A 22,000-nucleotide genomic window follows, 5' to 3' on the forward strand; every position below is an offset into this window, starting at 1 on the left:
TTATACCACAAGTCCCTCTCACGTGGCCCCTCTCTTTCAATTTAAGAAGAAATGAAAAAGTTTATTGATTGTATGTATTATCTACTAATTATTGCGAGAGAGAGTTAGTAGTGGCGTTATCAGAGAGGTTAGTTACAAAGATTTTCTTTGCCATATAAAGAGGGTTTGTAGCAAGTCTAGACAAAACGTTCCTCGAGAAGCTGTAAAATCAGTACTCTTTCATAACAAAACAAGTCAAACCAAACAAAAAAAAAAAAATCCATGATACAAACAGCGGCAACAACAAATCTCACGAAAACAAAGTTTACAATAATGTTATATGACAAAAATTACATTATAGAGCTCCATTATTGCATAAGCTAAACAAGGATTTTCAAGTGAGGTAAAGTGATATATTGTCTTTCTAAAAATAAGAAAAGTCTGTTTAAATATAATTTTATCTTAATGTACAAGGATTTGCTATAAAGGTTTTCTTAAATGTTTATTTTAGCCGTTTTTGCCATTATTACGATTCCTTTTGTTACGGTGTGTTGAAATTCAAAAATGCTGATTTAGCGATCTCGATCTTTTAAATTAAATCTCCGTTTTTAAATATATATATATATATTTTTTTATCTTTCTAGACCTTATCTAACATAACAAATCAATGTAATACTTACGAACTATTTACGTTTATTTCAACAGTTAACAGAACTAATCTTTTTGCATGATGATGCTGTCAGAAATAAATGGTTTATTGGGAAAATGTAAAATTTTGCGAATTCAACATTGCGTCTGGTTGTTTGAAGACGATTTTCTATGTCAAGTTACAAAAATACGTTCATACTACTGCAGATCATGATAAAGAAGATTCTTATCATGTTATCAACACAAGTTCCGCTTACTTTGTATCAATTTTCATATCTATTTTTTATTTCGACCATACTGGCACGTGCCTTATGATAGATGCAACGAGAAAAAGATAAAATGAATCAAAAAGATGATTTTGTATAACCCCAGGATGCAACGGGGATTAGGATGTAGTTTATATTTACACAACCAGCTAGCATCTCTGATATTAAATCGTACCATTTATCAGGTACGCATCCGTTCTTTGAATGTAATTACAATGATAATGCCGGGCACTGAGATTGTTCAGGGATGAGGATGTTAGGTATAGGAACAACCAAAATCACCGAAAAAAACATGGACCAAAAGCCTCCGAGACCCCAGACTTTAAGAATAGGATCACCGAATACTAAAAGGACTCAAAGAGTAACTCGACATAGAAGGCCTCCATTGAAAAGAAATCCTTTGGAACTTCAACTTCTTGCGGATGATATAAAAGGAATTATTGAGGACATTTCGTTCGAATCTGCTGCTGAGGAGAAACTTGAGGATGGGCTTCGAAGGTCATATGTTGGGATCCATCGACGGTCGACAATCGACAGGACACAAAGGCGGCCTCCTAGGGATGTCATATCAGCTTTTTACCGAGAACGACAAACCAACAGAAACGAACTTACAGCGCCTAAATCATCTGGTTTTGATTCTGAACAAAGGTCTTCAGATTACAATAAACGAGTATCATGTCCCTGGGACTTACCATACTTCAATCAAGGACACGATGGAACACCGCTGGAAATTTTAGCCCAGGAGCTCAAATACGCTCGTGACGTTAGAGAGAAAGAGGTTCGGAGTCTATTACATTTGAATACCAAATTGCAAAATGACTTGTTGGAAACGGATCGAGAAATGTGTGTTCTTGAAGAGAAAAATGCCATCTTTGAAAAGAAATATGATGATATGCTTAAAGTGTATGAACGTATTCGTGAAAATTTGAAGCGGTGTTTGACGAAGGTAAAGGATTTAGAATGTATAGGACGTCTTTCCTCAGCTAACAACTCTGACGATGAATCTATTCATAGGTGAGTTATTTAGTACTTCATGTTTCATACCATTGCATGGAAACAGTGTACAAGAGTTTAAAATTGTCCGATTGTTTATAGGATTTGTATTGAATGACTGATGAAAAGTGTTGTAGAGAGAATTGTGTTTTAAAAAACCAACAAAATAACATATAAAAGCTCGAGGTAAGCATTGGTTAAACTTCCCGTAACCATTGAAATATTTCTTTATTCGGGAGGTCAGAAGGAGTCTATCATCAGCACCACATTCATATAAATATTTGTATCTTTAACCAAATCGGCATATTGCATACTTTAATACAAGGAAAGTTACGCCAAATTCATATGATGAATCATTGCTGGTTTAAAACCGTTTTTGAAATGTCATTTGTTTTTTAGAGGAATATGATAGTAAATAAGGGTACCAACAAAATTACCGAATACTAATCCGATTCATAATCAAGGCAAGTCAAAAATAAGTAGAAGGTTTCAAGACATGATAGTTTCGGTCTTTCATTATTTGATGCTTGTATAAAAAACAGCAAATAACACTTCAGTTTCTAAGAGCGTGTAAACAAATAATTTGAACAACTACTCTTCTCATTCTGAAACTTCCAAGAATATTTTTCTTTCATTCTCTATCAATTATCTTCGAATAACATCATTTTGTGATAATTAAAAGATAAGAAAAGTTCTCAGTAGTGACTGCTTACGAGGTAATCATCCATGATCAAAGAGATGTGAACCCATCATAAATTAAATATACTTGGATTGAGAAGAATCTTAAAGCTAAAATTAGAACATACTGAAGCCCCACGATTTGTTAAAATGATATGCAATAGTAATCAATTCTGATATGATTCATGTTTTTTTTTTTTATCTTTTTTACCCTGTATGAAGTACCGTAAGCTCTATAGAGATTACTTGTTTACTATATTATCAAGAAAATGTACCAAATAATTAAGTGATCCGTATCATTCTGTTCACACTTCAGTCCATGATAAAATTTCAGGAAAAAGAAAACTATTTGAAGAAGAAAAAACAGTAGCTTGTTTGATATTTATTTACTCTTCCTCATTGTACTTTGGATTGATAAGATGTAACAAATGACATAAATGAATTAGTAGTCTAAAACTCACATGTAAAAATCCAGAAAAAAAAACTATAATAACCTTTCTGTTAAGGTTCATATCTATAAAGCATTAAAAACACGTTATTGAAGTTTATACAAGTACACGACTGAAATTTAATTAAAAGGAATTAATCTATCACATGTGCGTTCCCGATAGCAGACCAACGATATGCCGTAGGAAAAATAGTAGTATTACACTGGCTATTAGCTAAATCACTGATTGGACGATTCATTACATATTTCATTCTAAAAGTCAACTGCTAGTATCTAAGTCAAAGATTGTTTTACTTAAAAAACAAAATACATAACAGTATACAAATCAGTAATGTATGATTCACTGAAACAATTTTTCTGTAGATCAGCATCAATCTTTTCTAAAACTAAGTTATATGAGGTTTCATTTTGTAAGGCCAATTTTCGCACTATGTAAATGGTCAAATGTGACATGAATGAAGCAAATTCGTGGTATTTGCTATTTTTCATTCAAAGATTGTTTTAAATAAAACAAGTACCATCTTTTAAAAAAAAAGATAGCCGACGCAATAAAATTATGTTCCTTTTACTTCTGATTTCCTACATTTCTGGATTACATTCTTTTGATTACCGCTATAACTTTGGTTCCCTTGATTACTCTTTCAAGAAAATAACACATGACACGTAATTTCAAATTTTCTATACAGTTTTTTTTTCGAACGCCACTAAGTTATTAGTATTTGGCCAATCGGAAAACAGAATTACGATCAGGTGACTTGCGTTTCCATAGAAACTATACCGACTGCGTCGAAAAAGCCACACACACATATCAGAAAAAATATATATATATATGCAACGTCTCAGAATGTGACGACTCTATTCTCTACACTGCTCTATCGGATCCAATTGATACAGGGAAGATAACGTAAACTTATAGAAGGGTCTGAAAAATTCCCAACGATGTTAGAACTGTCAAATTTGCGAAGTAAATTTTTGTCGTTCCCTCCGCGGGACTCGAACTCGTACCGCTGTGACATCTATGGCAACACCGCCTGCACTAAGTCCAGCGCCCTAGACCACTCGGCCAGCTAGGCTATATAAAAATATAGCTTTCGCTAGCCGGGTGATTCCTCCTCGTAGGATTAATCTAGGGCTGTAACTTAGTACACGATGTATGGTAGTACGGGACAGTTCATCTAGGTGTTATTATGTAGGATAGAGGATCAAATTAATGATGCATGTCACAACAAATCAATATTATACAACATCTCAGAATGTGACGACTCTATTCTCTACACTGCTCCATCGGATCAAATTGATCAAATATATATATATATATATATATACAGTAATGGTTTTGTCTAGATCTGTTTCAATCTTTTATATAACTTATATTATTGTTGTGGTATTCAGAAATTCTGATCTAGCGATCTCGATCTTGTGAATTAAATATTTTTATATTTCTTTACCTTATCAAACATATCAATCCAATGTAATGCTTTTAACAGTTTATGGAACTGATCATTTTGCACGATGATGTTGTTTATGTTGTTTATTGGAAAAATAAAAGTAATGCGAATTAAACATTGTATGATTCTTTATCAAGGTAAGGCATATTTTCGCATTATGGTTTGTAATTACATATTTTTGTTTAAAGAGGAGAAACTTCTTTCCAAGGCGTAGCCGATAGTCTGTCTTCAGGAATCAACACTTGGATGTCAGATACTTCGTCTATAAATACATCAGTCAATGGATATGATGGTAGGTTTACCATCAATGCAATCAATTTACAAACTTTCAAAAGCTATTTAGTTTGTATAGGCATTATATTGTTAGTGAGAACACTCTTGTGACTCTAATTTTTAACCAAAATGCTTTTATACTCACGTTTAAAATCTTTAAAGTTTGATCACGTAAATTTACAGATTTGTCCATGTATAAACTTTATATACATTAAAACATTTCATAAATCTGAACTCACAATTCATTTCGATACTTTGAAAAATGACAACAGTTATATAGACGCGTACTATGATCTCTTAAAACATATTTTTGTCTTCTATAAACCATTGGAGACTTCTGGTAATCTACCTTAACGATTCTTAACTAGGGGATGGCGAGGCTTCAATTTGTAAGAACAATGACAACGAGTCAAAGCCAAATGAAGACCAATGTGATCAGACAAAGGATGAATCGCATGGTACCTCACCTTCATCTTCTACAGGGGATCGTCAACTCCTAATGAGACTACAGGCTGACGTTAACTCGCTATCTCTTGTTAATACAGAACAGTCTCAGGTAGAAGATAATCTATATATAGATATATGCAACCCAAATGTCTTATAATTGTTTACAGAAGCCTGTTATTACAACTCCCAGTTTTTAGTGAGGTCCGAATTGCTCATTTGCTTTTGTTACTTTGTATGTATGATATTAGTTACTTATGTTCTTTGTTGTGTATGTCTGTGTAGGTCTTTGCCCCTGGATTACATTCGTTTGATTACCGCTATGACCTTGGTTCCCTTGATTACTCTTTCAAAAACAGCATTATTAATTGACATTTGCATTGGTATCTGAATGAAAGATGTTTCCTTTGATTTTCTTTTTTATCTTCTTCCTATATCTACATTGAACAAGTGGGTGGATATGAAAATATAACACAACTGTAACTATAAACTTGAAGAAGTTGACGTAAAAACTTTTTTTGCCAGGAGATAGAACGACTGCGCAGTGACCTGTCGTCCTGCAGGAAACACATGTCGAGTACACAGTTTCAGTTAGAAGCTGTAGAAATCGAGTGCAGTCGATTGCTTTCAATGGAGGATCAACTTATTTCTGTTGTCAATCTTTTAAAATGGGCAAAAGAAAAGGTAAAATACAAAATACACTCATTGTTTATCAGTCTAAATTTCTTTTGTGGTAAATGCCTTTTATACAGTAACCATTCTATAAATACATTTGTGTTTAATACAGTAACATTCTATAAGTGCAATAAAAATGTATTGACGATATTTTTACAAGTGTTTCATACTTTCACTGGCAACATTTTAATTTGACTCATAATCTTGGAATTTCATTGGTATTACAAGGACGTCATGAACCCGCTTCGAATTAAAAAAAACGTTTACAGCTTACACCTTAAAAAAGAACTACGTTTGTACCAATAAAGACAATAATATTGAAATGACTGCAGAAACATTACAATACGAGTTTGACTGGATCCTGCGAAATGCCTCACAGTTTTCCGCTAGTCTAAGGCTCATTCGTACGTTTTACTTCAGGTCAATAAACTGTTATTGTTTATAATTTGATCGTAAATAAAAGAATGAAAATGATTGATATGCACTCATTAAGCGAAAAACAACACACACGATTAAACAAAAAACATAAGTAAGAAATGATGTTCATTATGTAAAGAAAAATACAAAAATTACCTATTACAGTGAAACCCAAGTCTCCTTCTCAGCGACATATATTAAACACCATAAAACATTTTTACATACTTGGATGCTTAAAACTGTTTTTTTTTTCACATTTCTATTGCTTTATTTCTGGCTTTGATGAAGAGAAATATGTCACACTATATATTTTGTCAATAGAAATAAGATTTCATTAAAAAAAAAAAAAACATAATTTTATGTTAATTGATAAGTGTGTGAAACACAACTGGTAGTCGGTCGTTGACTACAAAGTTTCACTTTTACACATTTTTACTTTGCAGCATGTTCACAGACAGATAATGGGAGACCATATCTATTCTGCAGTCGAAGTCTCAACTCGTGGAGAGTACTCAAATGGTAAATTGAAAATAGATGATTTTTCTCTTATTATTAATGACTATATTTCCTCGGGGTGCCTAATTTCGTGGTTTGTGTAACTGGGTCCATGAACCACCAATTTAAATTTCTGACCGAAATGTGAATTTTTCATTGGATACTGTGAAGGTTTTTTTTGTTTGTTTTTTTTTATATAAAATCCACGAAATCAAGGGCCTATGAGATATAGACATTTTCGCAAGCAAAGAAAATTTAAATCACGAAATAAAGTACCCTTATAGCATTTGTAAGACATTAATTAATGGACATTTTTATGCACTGTTTTTAGTATGTTATTTTCAATCTTAATTTTATGACCTCACATTGCAACTTATGTGATAATATATTTTATTTACATTATATACAATTGTTTTATTGTCGCCATCATGAACTCGTGGATCGTTACGGTGTATCCATCTGGACCATAAGCACCGAATAGCTTAACGTGTCATAGTTTTCCTTTCCTCTTTCGTCTACCTCAGACTTGACGTTTTATGAGCATCAAGGTGTTTCTAGAAAAGAAGAGGATGGTTACCCTACCGGTACACCTGGCATATGGTCCCAATATTTATTGCAGTTGGAGTTGCACATTCACTTTTGTTGTTTTGCAACAAAATGTTTTGTACTATCATTTAGGTTATTTTATGTTATTTGTTGTGTGTGTCTACTTCCCTGTCTGGATTACATTCTTTGGTAACCGCTAGAATTTTATATCTCTTGATTACTCATACATAATATACAGTTTTTCCATTAAAATTTTCCAATTAAAGGCATTAGGTACACACTGTTTTTATTTCAGCAGCTAGTGTTCCAGCAGACCTATTTCTGCGAGAGCTCCAGGATCAACTTTCTGCCAATCCCATAATAGCAGTAGACGGGAAATTCAATGAAGATGAACGACCCAGTAGACCAAGTCGTCAAACAAGGACAAACGAAAAACGTAAAGGCATGCACATTGACCTCAAACTTATTGATCAGATCAAGTTTGCAGATGATGAGGATGACCAAGTCAGTGATACAGACTCGTTTCATAGCCTTGGGAAATATCTCAATGAAAACGACGAAGGTGCGCGTGAATAATAGACATTGATTTTTTTTATCACATAAGTATCTATCATGTTACAAATAAGACTTCAAATGTAAACTTCAGATGTCTCAACAACAAAGCATTCACAGTCTATATAGTTTATTGACTTCAAAATTATGTTTTTTGGGACAATATGTGTAAGAATCAGGCAATGAATGGTTCATCATTTTGCTTTATTAAATCCGTTTTCCCTCAAAATATTAAATACATCTAGAAAGCAACCGAAAAGCTATTTGAATTCATCATGAAGCATTTGTTACAAATTTGAATGCTTATACGGAAAAAAAGTGCGGAAAAATTTTCCCGCCGTGATTTTCGTAGAGCATTTTAACTTAATTTGACATATCAATATCTTATAAAGGCTAACTCTTCAAACTTCCGGTTTGGTTATTTCTGGAAGTTATACAGTATAAATACTTGTATAATACAATAAGTAATCTGTGTTTTTCTGCCTCACCTTATACATACTTTGAAAGAAGAAAAGAAAGGAAAAACCTTTTAACATTACAAATATAACTTAACAACTGTTTTATGATGTCAACGATTTTTTCTATCTTAATAGTACAAAATGAAAAAAAAAGATCCTTAACGTAAAAATTGTACACTAATATATAAACCTGACATTAAAATGTACTGGTAATGTGAATACTTAAACACTTTATTGAAATATATGTTATCAAATATAAAAAAATATACCTCAGTATATAGGGAACAATTATGCTGTAAATATTCTTATTGTTTCGTACGTTAAACTTTTATATCAATTTAGTTTATACTATTAATTGTTATTTCCTATATCTAACTTTGTTTTTTTTTTATAAAGGTATATATTTATCTATAACGCAATATTCATTTAATGTAGAAATGTTCAAAATTTATGATAAAACTTATATTATAACGTCTTTTTTATACAACATTTCAGAATAAATGTTATCCTTCAAAATACGATTGAATCCAACTTTTTTTCAGCACTTAAATAAAGGGAAACAACTATTAAATCTACATTTTAGAAAGTTGAAATGAAGAGTCAAAGGAATGAAACGGCATAAGTAACAACAAACCAAATAAACCAAGAGACAACACAATTGAAAATTAAAATATGTACCTCGAACGACAAAAGTAATACAGAATAATATTTTCATTCCGCTAAGAGTACTTCACGTCTTTTCTATCTAAAATTACACATTTTTGATTACAAAATAAAACCAAAATATTATACAATATTTGATGGATTCATGTACATGTATTCAGTAATCACAAACCAAACATGACTATTCCATGTAGTTCAATAAGATGTAACAACCAACAACCATGTTAAAAAAGACCATTTTGAATATGCCGATGATGCTATAAATAAAGTTTTAACAACGAAACAACACGCAATTTATTGACATACAGCGTTGAAATGTTGCTGAGAATGCCAGAAAGCAAATATCACTTGTAAACATAAGCTGTATTAATTATTATGTTATGAAAAACAATGTTTAAAATGATCAATATGATGAAATTGGTTACATTAAAATGTGATAAAATGCGGATGATAAATAAGTAAAAAGTATCAACATTTAAAAGAGAAAAAAGGATCGAAATAATTAAACAATTTAAAAAAAAAAGAAAAAAAGTGACAAAATGAAGAAAGCCTTAATTTCCATCTTTACGGCCTTTATCAGGGAAGAATAGCTTTTATTTCATTTTTCTGTAGTCTGGGTTGGCAGTTGGTGTCTTCCTCTCGGTCAGTCCTATTCGCCCCTGGAAAATTTAGACTTCCCTTACTTTTTCTGATATTTCATTGGTATTTCATTTGTACTTTGTTCCTCTGTTCCTTTTAAATGTGGCTAATATTCATAATTGTACTTACTGGGCCTCTTCACAACTTTTATAATTATATTTGATTTGTAACACAATTCAACCAGTTTAAAATAAAGCACAATGAATGTTCATGGATATTAATGACAATTCCGATCTTAATTCGTGTACATTGTAACCTATGTTAACCAAACCTTGAATAAACCGAAAACCTGTCTGAACCAGACACTTTTTAAAGCCCCTTCGTATCAGTTTGTATGTATTTAGAACCTGCATTAACATACCATCTGTCTTAATCGAATAAATTCTACAGTCAAAACTGTGTTTGGTTCAGACAAGTTTCATTCTATTTCGTTTACTACAAGTATTGAAAATGTTTGTCTAAACTTTATTACTTTTACAAGCTCTCTAGAGCTACCCGAGCGTCGTTCTGAAGTCTTTGGATATCTGGATCACAAACAACAACATAGTCAGTTTTGTTGTAATTTCGCCAGTATTCCACAGTTTTCGGACGGAACAAGTTATGGTATGGATTAGCAGGATCCATTATGTAAGGCCCATCTCTGCAATAAAATACAGTTTAAAAGAAACAAAACAAAAACAAACTATAAAGTCAGTTTAAGTTTTATCAAAATGTTCATGCATAGATCACAAAAAGGAGAAGTTCAGTTGATAATGGCGGTGTTCGATGGATAATTTTTTTTTCATGCCGACATAAATTACTTAATTGAATTATACTTTTTTGTATGCGTCTTTGTTCTTTGTTCTTATTTTCCGTTTTTAAAGACTTGAATATAATTCCTCTGAAAAAAAAAATCAAGCGATTTCAGAATGATATTCATAATGATATGATTGCAATTTTGTCGTTACACTCGAAAGTAAATATTTTCTTTTTTACTATAGTAGGTTAATGTTTCTAAGATTAAAACGCCGAAAACTCCTTATGTATATAAAACGTATTTTCCACCGAACTATTAAAAGTTTTATTTACAAATCATTGTGGTGTAATAGGCGCCATCACGACCGTTTTTTTGTGGTGCACACTTTGATGTCATAATTTGCACCGACCTTTGACATTTATAAGGGAAGGGAGAGAAAAGTCCACGTCTTTTTTTGTGGGAATTTTAATGACAAAAAAACAAAAACCACGAGATAATTAAATGGGTCTTTATAACTTTTAATAGCTATGAGTAATCTATTTTCCAGGAACATCAACTGTTTTGTTTATGTAAACTTATATAAATAAAGAAACTAGTGCACAGAAACTAGTGCACTCTATTAAAAGGAATAAACACACCGGGACATACATATCTTACGTTCAAACTTGAGGTAAATATTTAGCACTTGGCTAAACATGTTAAGTACAGTCGATTATATATCGAAATTTGTAGTATAAATGATTGATATTTATTGATGTATTATACTTATACCTGTTGAATTCTACTGTATTAACTTATTATATATGTAATACTTAATTCAGTTTTTTCATAGCAATTAGCTTGCCCCCTTGCTTCTGATATTTGTAAGGTGTTAGAATACTGAACATTTGTCGAACGAATCATATTCCAATATTCATGATTCCGTCGCACGATCATGTTTAATACGGAACAAAATATTACATATTAATTGATGTATGAATCTATTGGTTTAGAATCTTTAAAGAAATTTCCTTATTTCAGTAATGTAAATGCCACGTACGAATAAAGGTACTTGAACAGTACAAAAATAGTATCCTGTTGTAACAAACTTAGTATAGTTCCTCACATAAACACCAAAATTAAGTAAATCTAAACCATTTTAAGTAACATTCTGTGAACGAATACGGCGGCATATCATTTTTCTAAGTGCTGTCTTTTATGCCTCAAATACATTCAATATATCTAGAAAACAACTGAAAAGCTATTTAAATTTATCCTGAAGCATCTTGGACATAGATATTTTTCGACCTCTTAAATAGGAAAAAAGTGGAGATTATGAGGTATAAAGACTTGGATAATGCCATAAAATCAATGAGCTTTTTTCTTCATATGCCACAACAAATACATATTTTGTCTGATTCTTAAATAATTTCTTATGTGCCTGCAACTATCTGTTAAAGCTGCTTTAGCTACCAAATTTGTTCAGTTTTGATCCTACTGAATTTTGCTGATTCAATGAAATAAGTTTGTAGTAATGCAATTGAAGCAATAAATGTCGGTAATACCTACATTATTTTGTGAAAACAACGTTTTTTTAATCAAGGAAGATCGATAGCTCTAATCTAATTATCTCTCCCTTCCCTTATAAAGGATTCCTGCGTTTTATTATGCCTTGAGTCCTATTTCATGTATGTAATTTTATTTGTAGATGTCGAATAAAAATATACAGGAAAAGTGCAATTTAGTAGATATAGTTTAAAGTTATGGCATATTTCAACAGGAACAAAAATTTGAAAATTACAGCTGAAGCATCTTTAACCATATTTCCTACACCAACGAACTTGAGATAAAGGATACTACAGACACGGTGAAGTCAGCCTCATATCTTGACCTACACTTAGAAATCGATGATAAAGGAAAACTGTTGACAAACGTGATGACTTTTCATTCAGAATTGTCAACTTTCCTTTTATCTGTGGCAACATCCCTTCGGCACCTGCGTATGGAGTATTCATATCACAACACATACGTTATGCCAGACCTTGCCGAAAATATGCAGACTTTTTTGTATCGCGCTAGAATTCTAACAAATAGGCTTCTGAAGCAGGGTTACGTTGCTACGAGATTGAAGTCATCACTACAGATGTTTTATGGTCGTCATCATGAACTCGTGGATCGTAACGATGTATCCATCTGCGCAATGAAAACTGATTTGTTCAACGTGTCATAGTTTTCCTCTCCTCGTTTGTCTACCCTGGACTTGACTTTTTATGAGCAACTCAGCGGGTGTTTCTAGAAAAGCAGAGGACGCTGGTCCATGTTCCCAGTTTTTAGTGGAGTCTGAGTTGCTCATTTGCTTTTGTTACTTGTATGTGTGATTTTAGTCACTTTATGTTCTTTGTTGTGTATGTCTGTTTTGCATGTCTGGTCTTTGTCCCTGGATTACATTCCTTTGATTACCGCTATAACCTTGGTTCCCTTGATTACTCTTCCTTAAAATTTCAGGACCATTATGCTGAAAGTTGTATTTTCTCTAGTCATAGCAGTCATTATGGTCTCCCTTGTAACAGGTAATCATAATTTTCTATCATATACCAATATAGAATACAGACCTCTATTAATTGCTGACGGGAGCAACCATTTAAAATTCATAGGAAGAACGACTAAGTTTTCTAGACGCCAATGAAAAAAAAATGAAATGATATTCATTCAATACTTCATGATTATTGATTTTCTCAGTACTAAATGATAAAATATTTAGTCAATACCTAAACTCTTCTTATATATTTCAAATTCCACCGTAGCTCACCAAAAATTAAATGATACAGACCCCTAAGAGTTGGTTTCCATACTAAAATGCTGACAATTAACTGATTTTTGAGTTTAAATATTCTTTTTATATACATTTCAGGGTTCATTTATGGAGGATCAGGTAATAACTCTGGGCTACAAATTTGCATAAATGATTGTTTAGCAAGAATATTTTGTTTGGCAGGGGACGATTGTGTTGGACGATGCAGACAAATGTGCCTCCGATGAAACATCTAAAAGAAGCATCCACTTCTTTATTTTTCAAATAAACATGTGACTAACAATTTTATTAAGTATTGTACCTTTATTACTGAGGTCTATCGATTGTTTAAGTACATTTTTATTAATATGTATAGCAATATAAAACACCTATATTAAAAAAGGTAACTTTGTATTTCAAATTTAATTATACGAATACTGTGATAGGATTACTGTTCACAGAATACCAATTAACGTGGTTTTAATTAAGTAACTTCTAAGATGCCAAGTAATTTCTAAACATGATAAAATGCGTTTTAAATATAGTTACTCTAAATTATAAGGTATCACTCTACTAACGATATTCTCCTTAGTCCCTTATTTTTACTATTTTAGACTATACTAAGGTGTATTTCATGTAACTCATTCAATAGCCCATATACTGTAATTAAACTTGAATAAAACAGAATGTACTCTGTGTCAATCCTGACAAAGTGATGCTGAATAACTTTAATTAATTTTACAACTATACTGGGTCATAATTTCTCTAACAAAACATGATTTTCGTTACTCGAACCAGTTATCATTGCTAAAAGGAAATCCAAAGGGGCTGACATTGATCCACGTTCCTCTCAGTTTCAATAGAATCTAAGTATAACATATGTATTTTGGTTCCATTATTTTTACATAAATTGCAAGCATGTGCATATCTACTCGTTATCATCTACTGTTAAAAAGTATTACTTACGGTCTACCAAAATCATCGAGATCATAATGTTCGTCGAATTCAATCCTTAGATTATTTGGGTCTTTGAGTAGTTCAAATGCCCCACGGACAAGTTTTTCCTCAGTGATTCCTCCAGGTTCTGGTCTGTTATAATCTTCATATACTTTTATGACCAGCAGTTCAACAGCATATGACGGAAGTTTATGCTGAAAAAAGTTAAATATTTCAATGCCGTTACTTCAATGCATAATAGTATTGTTGTAATCAACTAGATAGATATTTACAAAACAATCACTCAAGCATTTCTATTTAAATACAATTTTTAAAAGTGCCAACGAACATCTTTGTGCTTGCGCTTTTGGGTCATGACTTCATGACTTCATCACTTTTGTTTGGGCATTTTTATAGCTTGACTTCAGCAATTATGACAGAGTAATGAAGGGAACCAAGGTTATAGCGTTAATCAAAAGATTGACAATGCTGAATGAAAAGTCATCACGTTTGTTGTAAGAGTAATCAAGGGAACCAAGGTTATAGCGGTAATCAAAAGAATGTAATCCAGGGACAAAGACCAGACATGGAAAACAGACATACACAACAAAGAACATAAAGTAACTAAAATCATACATACAAAGTAAGAAAAGTAAATGAACAACTCGGACTCGACTAAAAACAGGGAGTATGGACCAGGTGCACCGGTAGGGTAAGCGTCCTCTGCTTTTCTAGAAACACCCGCCGAGTTGCTCATAAAAAGTCAAGTCCGGGGTAGACAAACGAGGAAAGGAAAACTATGACCCGTTGAATAAATCAGTTTTCATGGTGTTGATGAATACACCATAACGATCCACGAGTTCATGATGACGACCATGAAATAAAGTAATGTTTGTAAAGTTGTAAAGTTTGGTCAATAGTTTTCCTTAACCATCGATTTATAAGTGTAGGTCAAGATATGAGGCTGACTTCACAGTGTTTGTAGTATCCTTTATCTCAAGTTCTTTTGGGGTAGATGCAATGTATCAAATCCCCGAAATTAGGATTGTTTAAAGATAATACGTTATCTATATAGAGGAAACTGAGATTAAAGGATCTAGCTAAACGATATTCTTTCTTTCGGATCAGATCAGCTATAAAGTCAGCCTCATACGAGTGAAGGAATAGGTCAGCAAGTAAAGGAGCACAATTTGTTCCCATTGGAATGCCGACTGTTTATTGGAAAACGCATCCACCACACTGGACAAATATGTTGTCGATTATAAATTCCAGCATATTGTAAACATTTTTTTCTGTATATTTGGAAGATGATTTGCAATTATTTCTTACAAAGTAAGAGGAATATCTGCCAAGAACTATATATTTCTATCTAGGTTTACCATCTTGTTTGGAAACAACGATGTATAATGTTTTTTTTTAAGTCGGGATTTTAACTGAGTATGGGAAATAGAAGTATACAGTGTTGAAAAATCATAGGTTATGATGCTATTATATTCTGATAATAGTTTTGAACTGATTGTCTCCAAAAGATCCTTCGAATTTTTCAGGATCCACATTGAATTAATACCACTACAAGAGTAACAAGTGTTGTGGTAGGACTGCAGACCCTCTTTGACAGCTGTGAGTATATAAGTTAAAAGTTTTGAAAGATGTTTGGTGGCACATTTTACAGATCCAGCTATGTATCGTTGTTTGTATAGATTCTTGTGGAGTTGAGGAATTCAGTACATAGACGATAAATTAAAATCATCGTTCCTGGTTTAGGAAAGACCTAAAAATGATAGCACAGATTTATGGTTTTCCACAATCTTTGCTTTGGAGTGTGTGCTAGCAGTATCGTTCTTATAACTGCAATTATTGTCTACGTTTACCTCTGATAATAAACATCGAATGTAAAACTTTTTGCAGATAAAACAATGTTGTTTTGGGCTTTGTCTGCTGGTACGACAACATATTTGTCATGTATAGTAGACAATGTTTTTGCTACATTGGTGTCTTTTAAAAAAACTGATGTAGCATTGCTACTTAAAACTTTCATTCGTTTTAAAATCAAAGACCTTTAACCACTCTGACAGAAAATCAATGCCTTCTTGTTCTCGCTTTATTCATTTTCTTGCATACTCCTCCACGGCATCCATAAGAACTTTAAAGTTAGAATTCCAATTTATGGGGCGTGGTTCACGGTTTCTTGGGACCTTTAGAAAGGATATTAGAGTTTGGAAAAGCATAGTTATAATGAACTTCATGCCAGCTAAGACGTTTTTCGACTATTGCTTAGAATAATCTTGTTATTATTCTTCTTTGAAATTAATATCGGTACTTATTTTCGCGAATACTGGCTTTCAAACATGTTTGCTTGTATTTTGAATATAGAAAGTTACCAAATGTTAAACGCTTAATACTTCATGATCATTTACTGACCTTATCTACGAATTTAACTGAAATGGTTAAGGATTGAAGTAAAAATAGAAAACAGTGCTATTCATTAGAAACCTACTTTATTGTTATACTTATAGCGTTAGATTCGAAGGTTAAGTCAATGTACGGTCATTCATTATCATACATATTCGAGAGTATTTAATTCCATGAATAATAACTGACCATAAAATTCGTGAAAATAAATACACTGCAAAAGTACGTACAACTATAGTATTCTACAAAACACTCTCCATTTGACGTTACTAAGTAGCCTAAGAAAAAAGTCAGGGAAACTCAATTTTACCATTTATGTTGCATTGTTGTAATAAATAAATAATTGTAAAATAACGTTATAAATAGCCCGCCCTTGGTAAAACAATGATAAAATGGAGTTTCCGTGATTTATTTCGATTCTACTAGGACTTGTTTCTTCGTATCTTTGAATAGGCACTGCATGCGAGTTGAACGCACTGTTGGTCATGTATTTATCACTTTTTGTTACCATGGTTGTGGTCTAAAGAGCTTTGAAGCACGTTATATTAGAATTGGATAGAAACACGTACAATAACATAGGCATAAGAGAAAAAAATAGATATTCTAGGACTAAACGAATAAAAATAGTTATTGAAATCACCTCGTTTTCTTTAACCCAGCTTTTCATCAACCTTATTGATCGTTTTATTTTCTCTGGTTGTGATTTGACATAGTCAACTTGAATTGGCGCCAAACATTTTGCGTAGTAGTCTCGTTGGCTTGGATTATCCTTCATCATTTGGTAAATTTTAGTCAAGTCATCCTTGCTGAATTTACCGGCTACAAACAAATATACATGATAAACAATAAATCTGCACAAGAGGCTCCAAGACGTAAAAATCGCCAACATAGGGTCATACCCTTTACATCAACTACTATGAAGATAAATTATTGGAAAAATTGTACCTGTTTGATTATTACATTATTTATTTTCGTCACTTTGCGATTGATGTTACTTTCCTCCATTTCGCGTTGTCCACGAATATCTGTCAATTTTATGATGAGTATATAGTTCAAAAAGAATTTTCAATATTGCGTAAAGCGCTTTATTTTCAGGACTTCAGCGAATTTCATATTTGTTTTGGAGGGCGACGCCGTCCGCAACGCATTACTTTTAGCATTTACCATTAGATGCTAGAACTCGAATTTGACATGAAGTTTTATTATTTACTACATTTTGTGTACTGCTGAACACTTTTATTTATCACCAATAATAATATTTTTTCTGGAAGCAATATCTTGACGTTAGAAAAGTCTGACAATTTAGAACTCGAAAATTTAGACTAAAATAAGGACACTTTGTGACCTAATAGACAAAAGTAAAGACTTGATAATTGTGTAGATTTTCATAGTTCACAACCTTTTATCTCTTTATTTCTAAGTTACATAGCGCTTAAGACAAAAACATGGAAATACAACAAATAGCTCCTACTAAAAGTTGTTATACATCGGTGTATTCCTGGTTAACTCATTGGTAAAATAAATACACAAAGGACTACCGTTTTTTTTCTTCAAAAATGTATATTTTCACAGGTAATTTTGTTGTTCAGTGTTGTAGAGAATCAATAAAATCTAGTAAGACAAACGTTAAACATCATGCACTACCCAACTTTAAAAATAAATTTCAAATAGAAAGCTTGATTTTCGGAAGCCACCGTTTCTAGGGAAGGACCGATGCATTGAAACAAACCAATACAATAGTTAATACAAAGTAAGTCAAATTTAATATTTTACACAACCACCAAGGAACCAACACAACAGGAATTAAAATAGGGATAATAAAACGTGCAAAGAAAGAGGTAATGTTCATACACCATGTTTTATAATATGTCTAGTTTGGAGTTAAATTCAGAAATTCTAAATCTGAAAGTTTTTTTTCCTCACTTTAGACCTCAGAATAGAGCGATGACACTAAACAAATCATAAAAAGCTTCCACCAATCAACTCCTGGAAGATACCACTCTACAACCAAATATCACTCAACATGCCATTCATATCCATGGCAATTACATATCAACCTAGACAAAAACATTTCTACTGACAAAGGAGGCCAGATCCTTTTTACCTCTCATGACGTATACCACTCTACTACACATCCTTTACAAAACAAGTCTTGACACTCCTGTTTCTGACCCCACCTCATAATTATACAGATTTGTTGCCATCATTTTGGATTTTGGTTTCCACCGACTTTTTATGAGCAACTGGGCGAGTGTTTCTAGAAAAGCAGAGGACGCTAAACCGGAGCACCTGGTGCATGTTCCCTGTTTTTAGTGGAGTCCGAGTTGCTCATTTGCTTTTTGTTACTTTGTATGTATGATTTTAGTTACTTTATGTTCTTTGTTGTGTATGTCTGTTTTGCATGTCTGGTCTTTGTCCCTGGATTACATTCTTTTGATTACCGCTATAACCTTGCTTCCTTTGATTACTCTTAAATGGCAATCTCTTTCATACCAACAGGCTGAAACACCCATCTGCGAATGGTGCCTTCACGAAACTCTACCATAACTCCTGCACATGACAGTTTCTTTACGTCAGCTCTACACAATAATAGTTTCTTACACGAGTGAATATCAAAGATCAAATTATCTTTCACAAGATTAAGAAATTCAAGTCTTATTTACGAGTGCAACGAGCGAAGGACCAAGAATTTGTCTAACTGTTTGTTATACAAAAATCGTTTCATATTACTGTAACGAGTATGTTTAAACTATACAATCGATCATAAGTTAAAGACCCCTACGTTTTTAGCTGAAGCGATGTCATGATTTCAATATTTTACTTATTATTTACCATTAAACAATTTAGTAAACAGTTGTAAAATTGTTAACTTCCAAAGGATAACATTGCAGTTGGATCCAATTCTTAAAATAGTGGAATTTTTAACATGCCAAAATCCTGAAAACAGACACGTAAAAATGAGTTTAAAACCACTTGAGCATGTTATATTGATAATTTAAGTTGGTCGACAGCGTTTGGATCTTTTTATATAACACTTTAAAATTTGAAAATAAAAATAAAAATGACACATCTGTCGAAAACATAGTGATTCCTGCGTAGTACGCTTTTCCTAACATTAATTTTCAAAACCTGGTTCAGTAGTTGAAATATTAGGGACAATCAAGACATCTACATCCAAACTCCGACCATCAGGTTTCGTCATGGTGAATGATACAGTAAAAGGCGTTCGTCTTATATTAGATACTGCGAAAGGTTTTTTCTTCTTCCGTTGTCTCCTTATGGCTTTCTGTTCAGCTGTAAGCTTCTGAGTCCCAAACGAGTTACAGCATATAGCAGTATGAATATCATGCTTGATTTGTTTTATTTTCTTCTTTAATTCCGCAACAGATTTGACGTCATTGACAACAAACAATATGTCTAGATCGGAGGCACCTTTGACAGCGGTACCTTTCCCTAGAGATCCTCCCTTAAACAGGACAACAAACATGAAATTAAATTTTTGGACTTCATTTTGCAAAATTTTCTTGAAACAAGTTACTTTTTAAAACATGCAAAATTACACTTTTGAGAGTAATTTAAGTTAATGGGTTGTTAAAATAGATTGATTGATCAATATTGCACTTCTATGTCATCACTGAATCTGAATTCTATTGCTATAAAAAATCCATGTTTGAACAATATCCTCACACTAATGAAATATATATAGGAAAATATATTCAAAGATAATTTTAACTTTTTAAGGCTTTCTTAGTGCATTAAAATTCTATTACTATTTCAAAGTTAATGGAGAAACAAAATAAATCTTTCTTATACAAGTATCAACAAAACTCTGAAAATAAACAAAACTAATAATACATTTCATAAATTATGATATAAGACATTTAATTCTTTTATCATCCATGAATTTTTCTACTTTATAAAATGACCTGTTAAGATAAACTTCGCTGCCAGGTATTATCTTAATGTAAAAGAACAGGAGATATTCACATGACGTCAGAAGGGGAGAATAATCTATCATGACATGAAAATAAATGGCCGATGGATTGAAAAGAATATTAAAAATTGAAGTCATGTAGTAATTTTGAATTATATATTTTTTTCAATAGATTACATATGACAAAAATCATTAATGTACTTAACAGAATGATACATTTTCGTTGTGAAATTAATCAAATTTACATCAAACTTAAGTTGAAGTGTACCACAATTTCAAATATTGAAATGACCCAAAACTTTTTAAAATTTAATTTAATTTACGTCTTACGTTATAACTCGTAAGGTTGGTATCTTTAAACAGAGGATTTGATAAGATTGTTCAAATTGTTACTTATTCAGTAGGCGTACCTTAATAGTTGAAGCAACACTGTATGGTGTTACTTCATGCATGAAATCGACAACATCTTTGGTACACTCTCCACATAAAGCAAGAAACTCAGCATCGGGATTAACATGATTATCAATGTGCTTAGTTACACTTTTGTCCGACACAGGTAATGCATATGCCATCTTATACTCCAGTTAATTTTCATACATAGATGTTTTCCATCAATTTTTGTTCATTTTTTTGACCTATTCAATCAATGAAATACAACTGATTAGAGAAAATCGTCATGTTTGTAAGTTTTAGAATATTTTTTGAAAACTGGATATACATTTGTTCATATTGCATAACTAAGCAACTTTATAATTATAATTTTAAATGTTTTATGGAAGCCTGGGGTTGAATTGTAAATTTTTATGTAAAAATATCGTTAATGTAGTTCTCGGTTTTCATTTAGTTTGTTTGTTTGTTTGTTGGGGTTTAACGTCCGAACAGCAATATTTCAGCTATATTCAGACGATGAACATGAAATTGATGATAAAATGAACATGAAATGGCGATGAAATGAAAAAGGGATGGGACACAAGGACAATGGGGTCGACAAATTTAGATTGCCACTGGAAATGGGGAGAGGTGGGTAGGGTCGGGCAATTTAGTCTCCTGTGGCGGAGCCCAATGGTTCCTACTCCGGGAGAATACCACAGTAGGGTTCTTTAACGTGCGAGGAACGTGGCATCTTTCCCAACACGATGCACCACTATGGTTTGCGGTCAGGTTTTCCGTATTATAGCCTGACAACCCAAGCATGCAACACGCCAGGGGTACCCCATTCCACCACCTGGGGCACACATCCCAGTTGCTCTGTGGGCAGAGCGCCCTAGCCCCCGGCTAGAGTTCTGAGCACTATTTAGTCGCCTTTTACAACAAGCTTAGCGCTGCTGCAGGCCTATTCTTTTAACACCCGGACCTGCACGAGGCGTTTTCATTTAGCAATTGTCATCATTTTATACAAGATTGCATATAAACTCATAAAAAAAATGAATACATAACATTTATAGCATTGTCTGTATGACTAATGTTTTTGATTAATTTAAATATAGTAAAATATAGACATACCTGCACCATGTATTTAATACACTATAAACCTAAAGCGCACTTCGTAATCGATAATACACGTCATCATTAGAAAACGAAAGTAGATTT

The 22,000-nt window shown here is 32.6% G+C and overlaps 2 protein-coding genes and 1 long non-coding RNA gene across 8 annotated transcripts; 2 read left to right on the forward strand and 1 right to left on the reverse strand.

Annotated features, from left to right (window-relative positions):
* Window positions 1-912: 912 nt before the first annotated feature.
* On the forward strand, window positions 913-8,387 carry LOC148627980 (uncharacterized). 2 transcript variants are annotated; one of them, XM_088582626.1, is made up of 6 exons: window positions 913-1,907; window positions 4,649-4,752; window positions 5,102-5,289; window positions 5,703-5,861; window positions 6,713-6,788; window positions 7,606-8,387. In XM_088582626.1, exons 1-6 carry the CDS (start codon window positions 1,141-1,143, stop codon window positions 7,884-7,886), a joined length of 1,575 nt encoding a protein of 524 aa, XP_088438752.1. In that variant the 5' UTR covers window positions 913-1,140; the 3' UTR covers window positions 7,887-8,387. The 2 variants fall into 2 exon arrangements, with proteins under 2 accessions (XP_088438752.1, XP_088438760.1); XM_088582634.1 differs by having other exon boundaries at window positions 7,609-8,387.
* LOC148627981 (2'-5'-oligoadenylate synthase 1-like) lies at window positions 7,976-21,981 on the reverse strand. 5 transcript variants are annotated; one of them, XM_088582655.1, is made up of 7 exons: window positions 21,914-21,973; window positions 20,821-21,045; window positions 19,606-19,942; window positions 17,117-17,295; window positions 14,095-14,279; window positions 10,095-10,262; window positions 7,976-9,642 (listed from the first exon to the last, which is right to left on the reverse strand). In XM_088582655.1, exons 2-6 carry the CDS (start codon window positions 20,980-20,982, stop codon window positions 10,097-10,099), a joined length of 1,029 nt encoding a protein of 342 aa, XP_088438781.1. In that variant the 5' UTR covers window positions 20,983-21,045; window positions 21,914-21,973; the 3' UTR covers window positions 7,976-9,642; window positions 10,095-10,096. The 5 variants fall into 5 exon arrangements, with proteins under 5 accessions (XP_088438781.1, XP_088438772.1, XP_088438808.1 ...); XM_088582664.1 differs by lacking the exon at window positions 7,976-9,642 and adding an exon at window positions 12,950-13,009 and having other exon boundaries at window positions 10,073-10,262; XM_088582646.1 differs by having other exon boundaries at window positions 7,976-10,262.
* On the forward strand, window positions 10,899-13,540 carry LOC148627982 (uncharacterized). Its single transcript, XR_015922102.1, has 3 exons — window positions 10,899-11,028; window positions 12,843-12,907; window positions 13,249-13,540. It is a non-coding gene; the product is annotated as an uncharacterized LOC148627982 (long non-coding RNA).
* Window positions 21,982-22,000: the final 19 nt, after the last annotated feature.

Source organism: Perna viridis, chromosome 1, assembly GCF_037379345.1.
Source record: "Perna viridis isolate PV_CMFRI_1.1 ecotype Kerala chromosome 1, ASM3737934v1, whole genome shotgun sequence".
Taxonomy (NCBI): domain Eukaryota; kingdom Metazoa; phylum Mollusca; class Bivalvia; order Mytilida; family Mytilidae; genus Perna; species Perna viridis.

Coding starts and splice junctions, on each gene's coding strand:
- LOC148627981 (XM_088582655.1), bottom strand. CDS start 20,982: ATGGCATATGCATTACCTGTGTCGGACAAAAGTGTAACTAAGCACATT. Junction 14,280..17,116: donor GCTGGGTTAAAGAAAACGAG/GTGATTTCAATA, acceptor AACTTTTTTCAG/CATAAACTTCCGTCATATGC. Junction 10,263..14,094: donor CTCGATGATTTTGGTAGACC/GTAAGTAATACT, acceptor ATTTTATTGCAG/AGATGGGCCTTACATAATGG.
- LOC148627980 (XM_088582626.1), top strand. CDS start 1,141: ATGAGGATGTTAGGTATAGGAACAACCAAAATCACCGAAAAAAACATG. Junction 4,753..5,101: donor ATCAGTCAATGGATATGATG/GTAGGTTTACCA, acceptor ATTCTTAACTAG/GGGATGGCGAGGCTTCAATT. Junction 5,290..5,702: donor TTAATACAGAACAGTCTCAG/GTAGAAGATAAT, acceptor TTTTTTTGCCAG/GAGATAGAACGACTGCGCAG.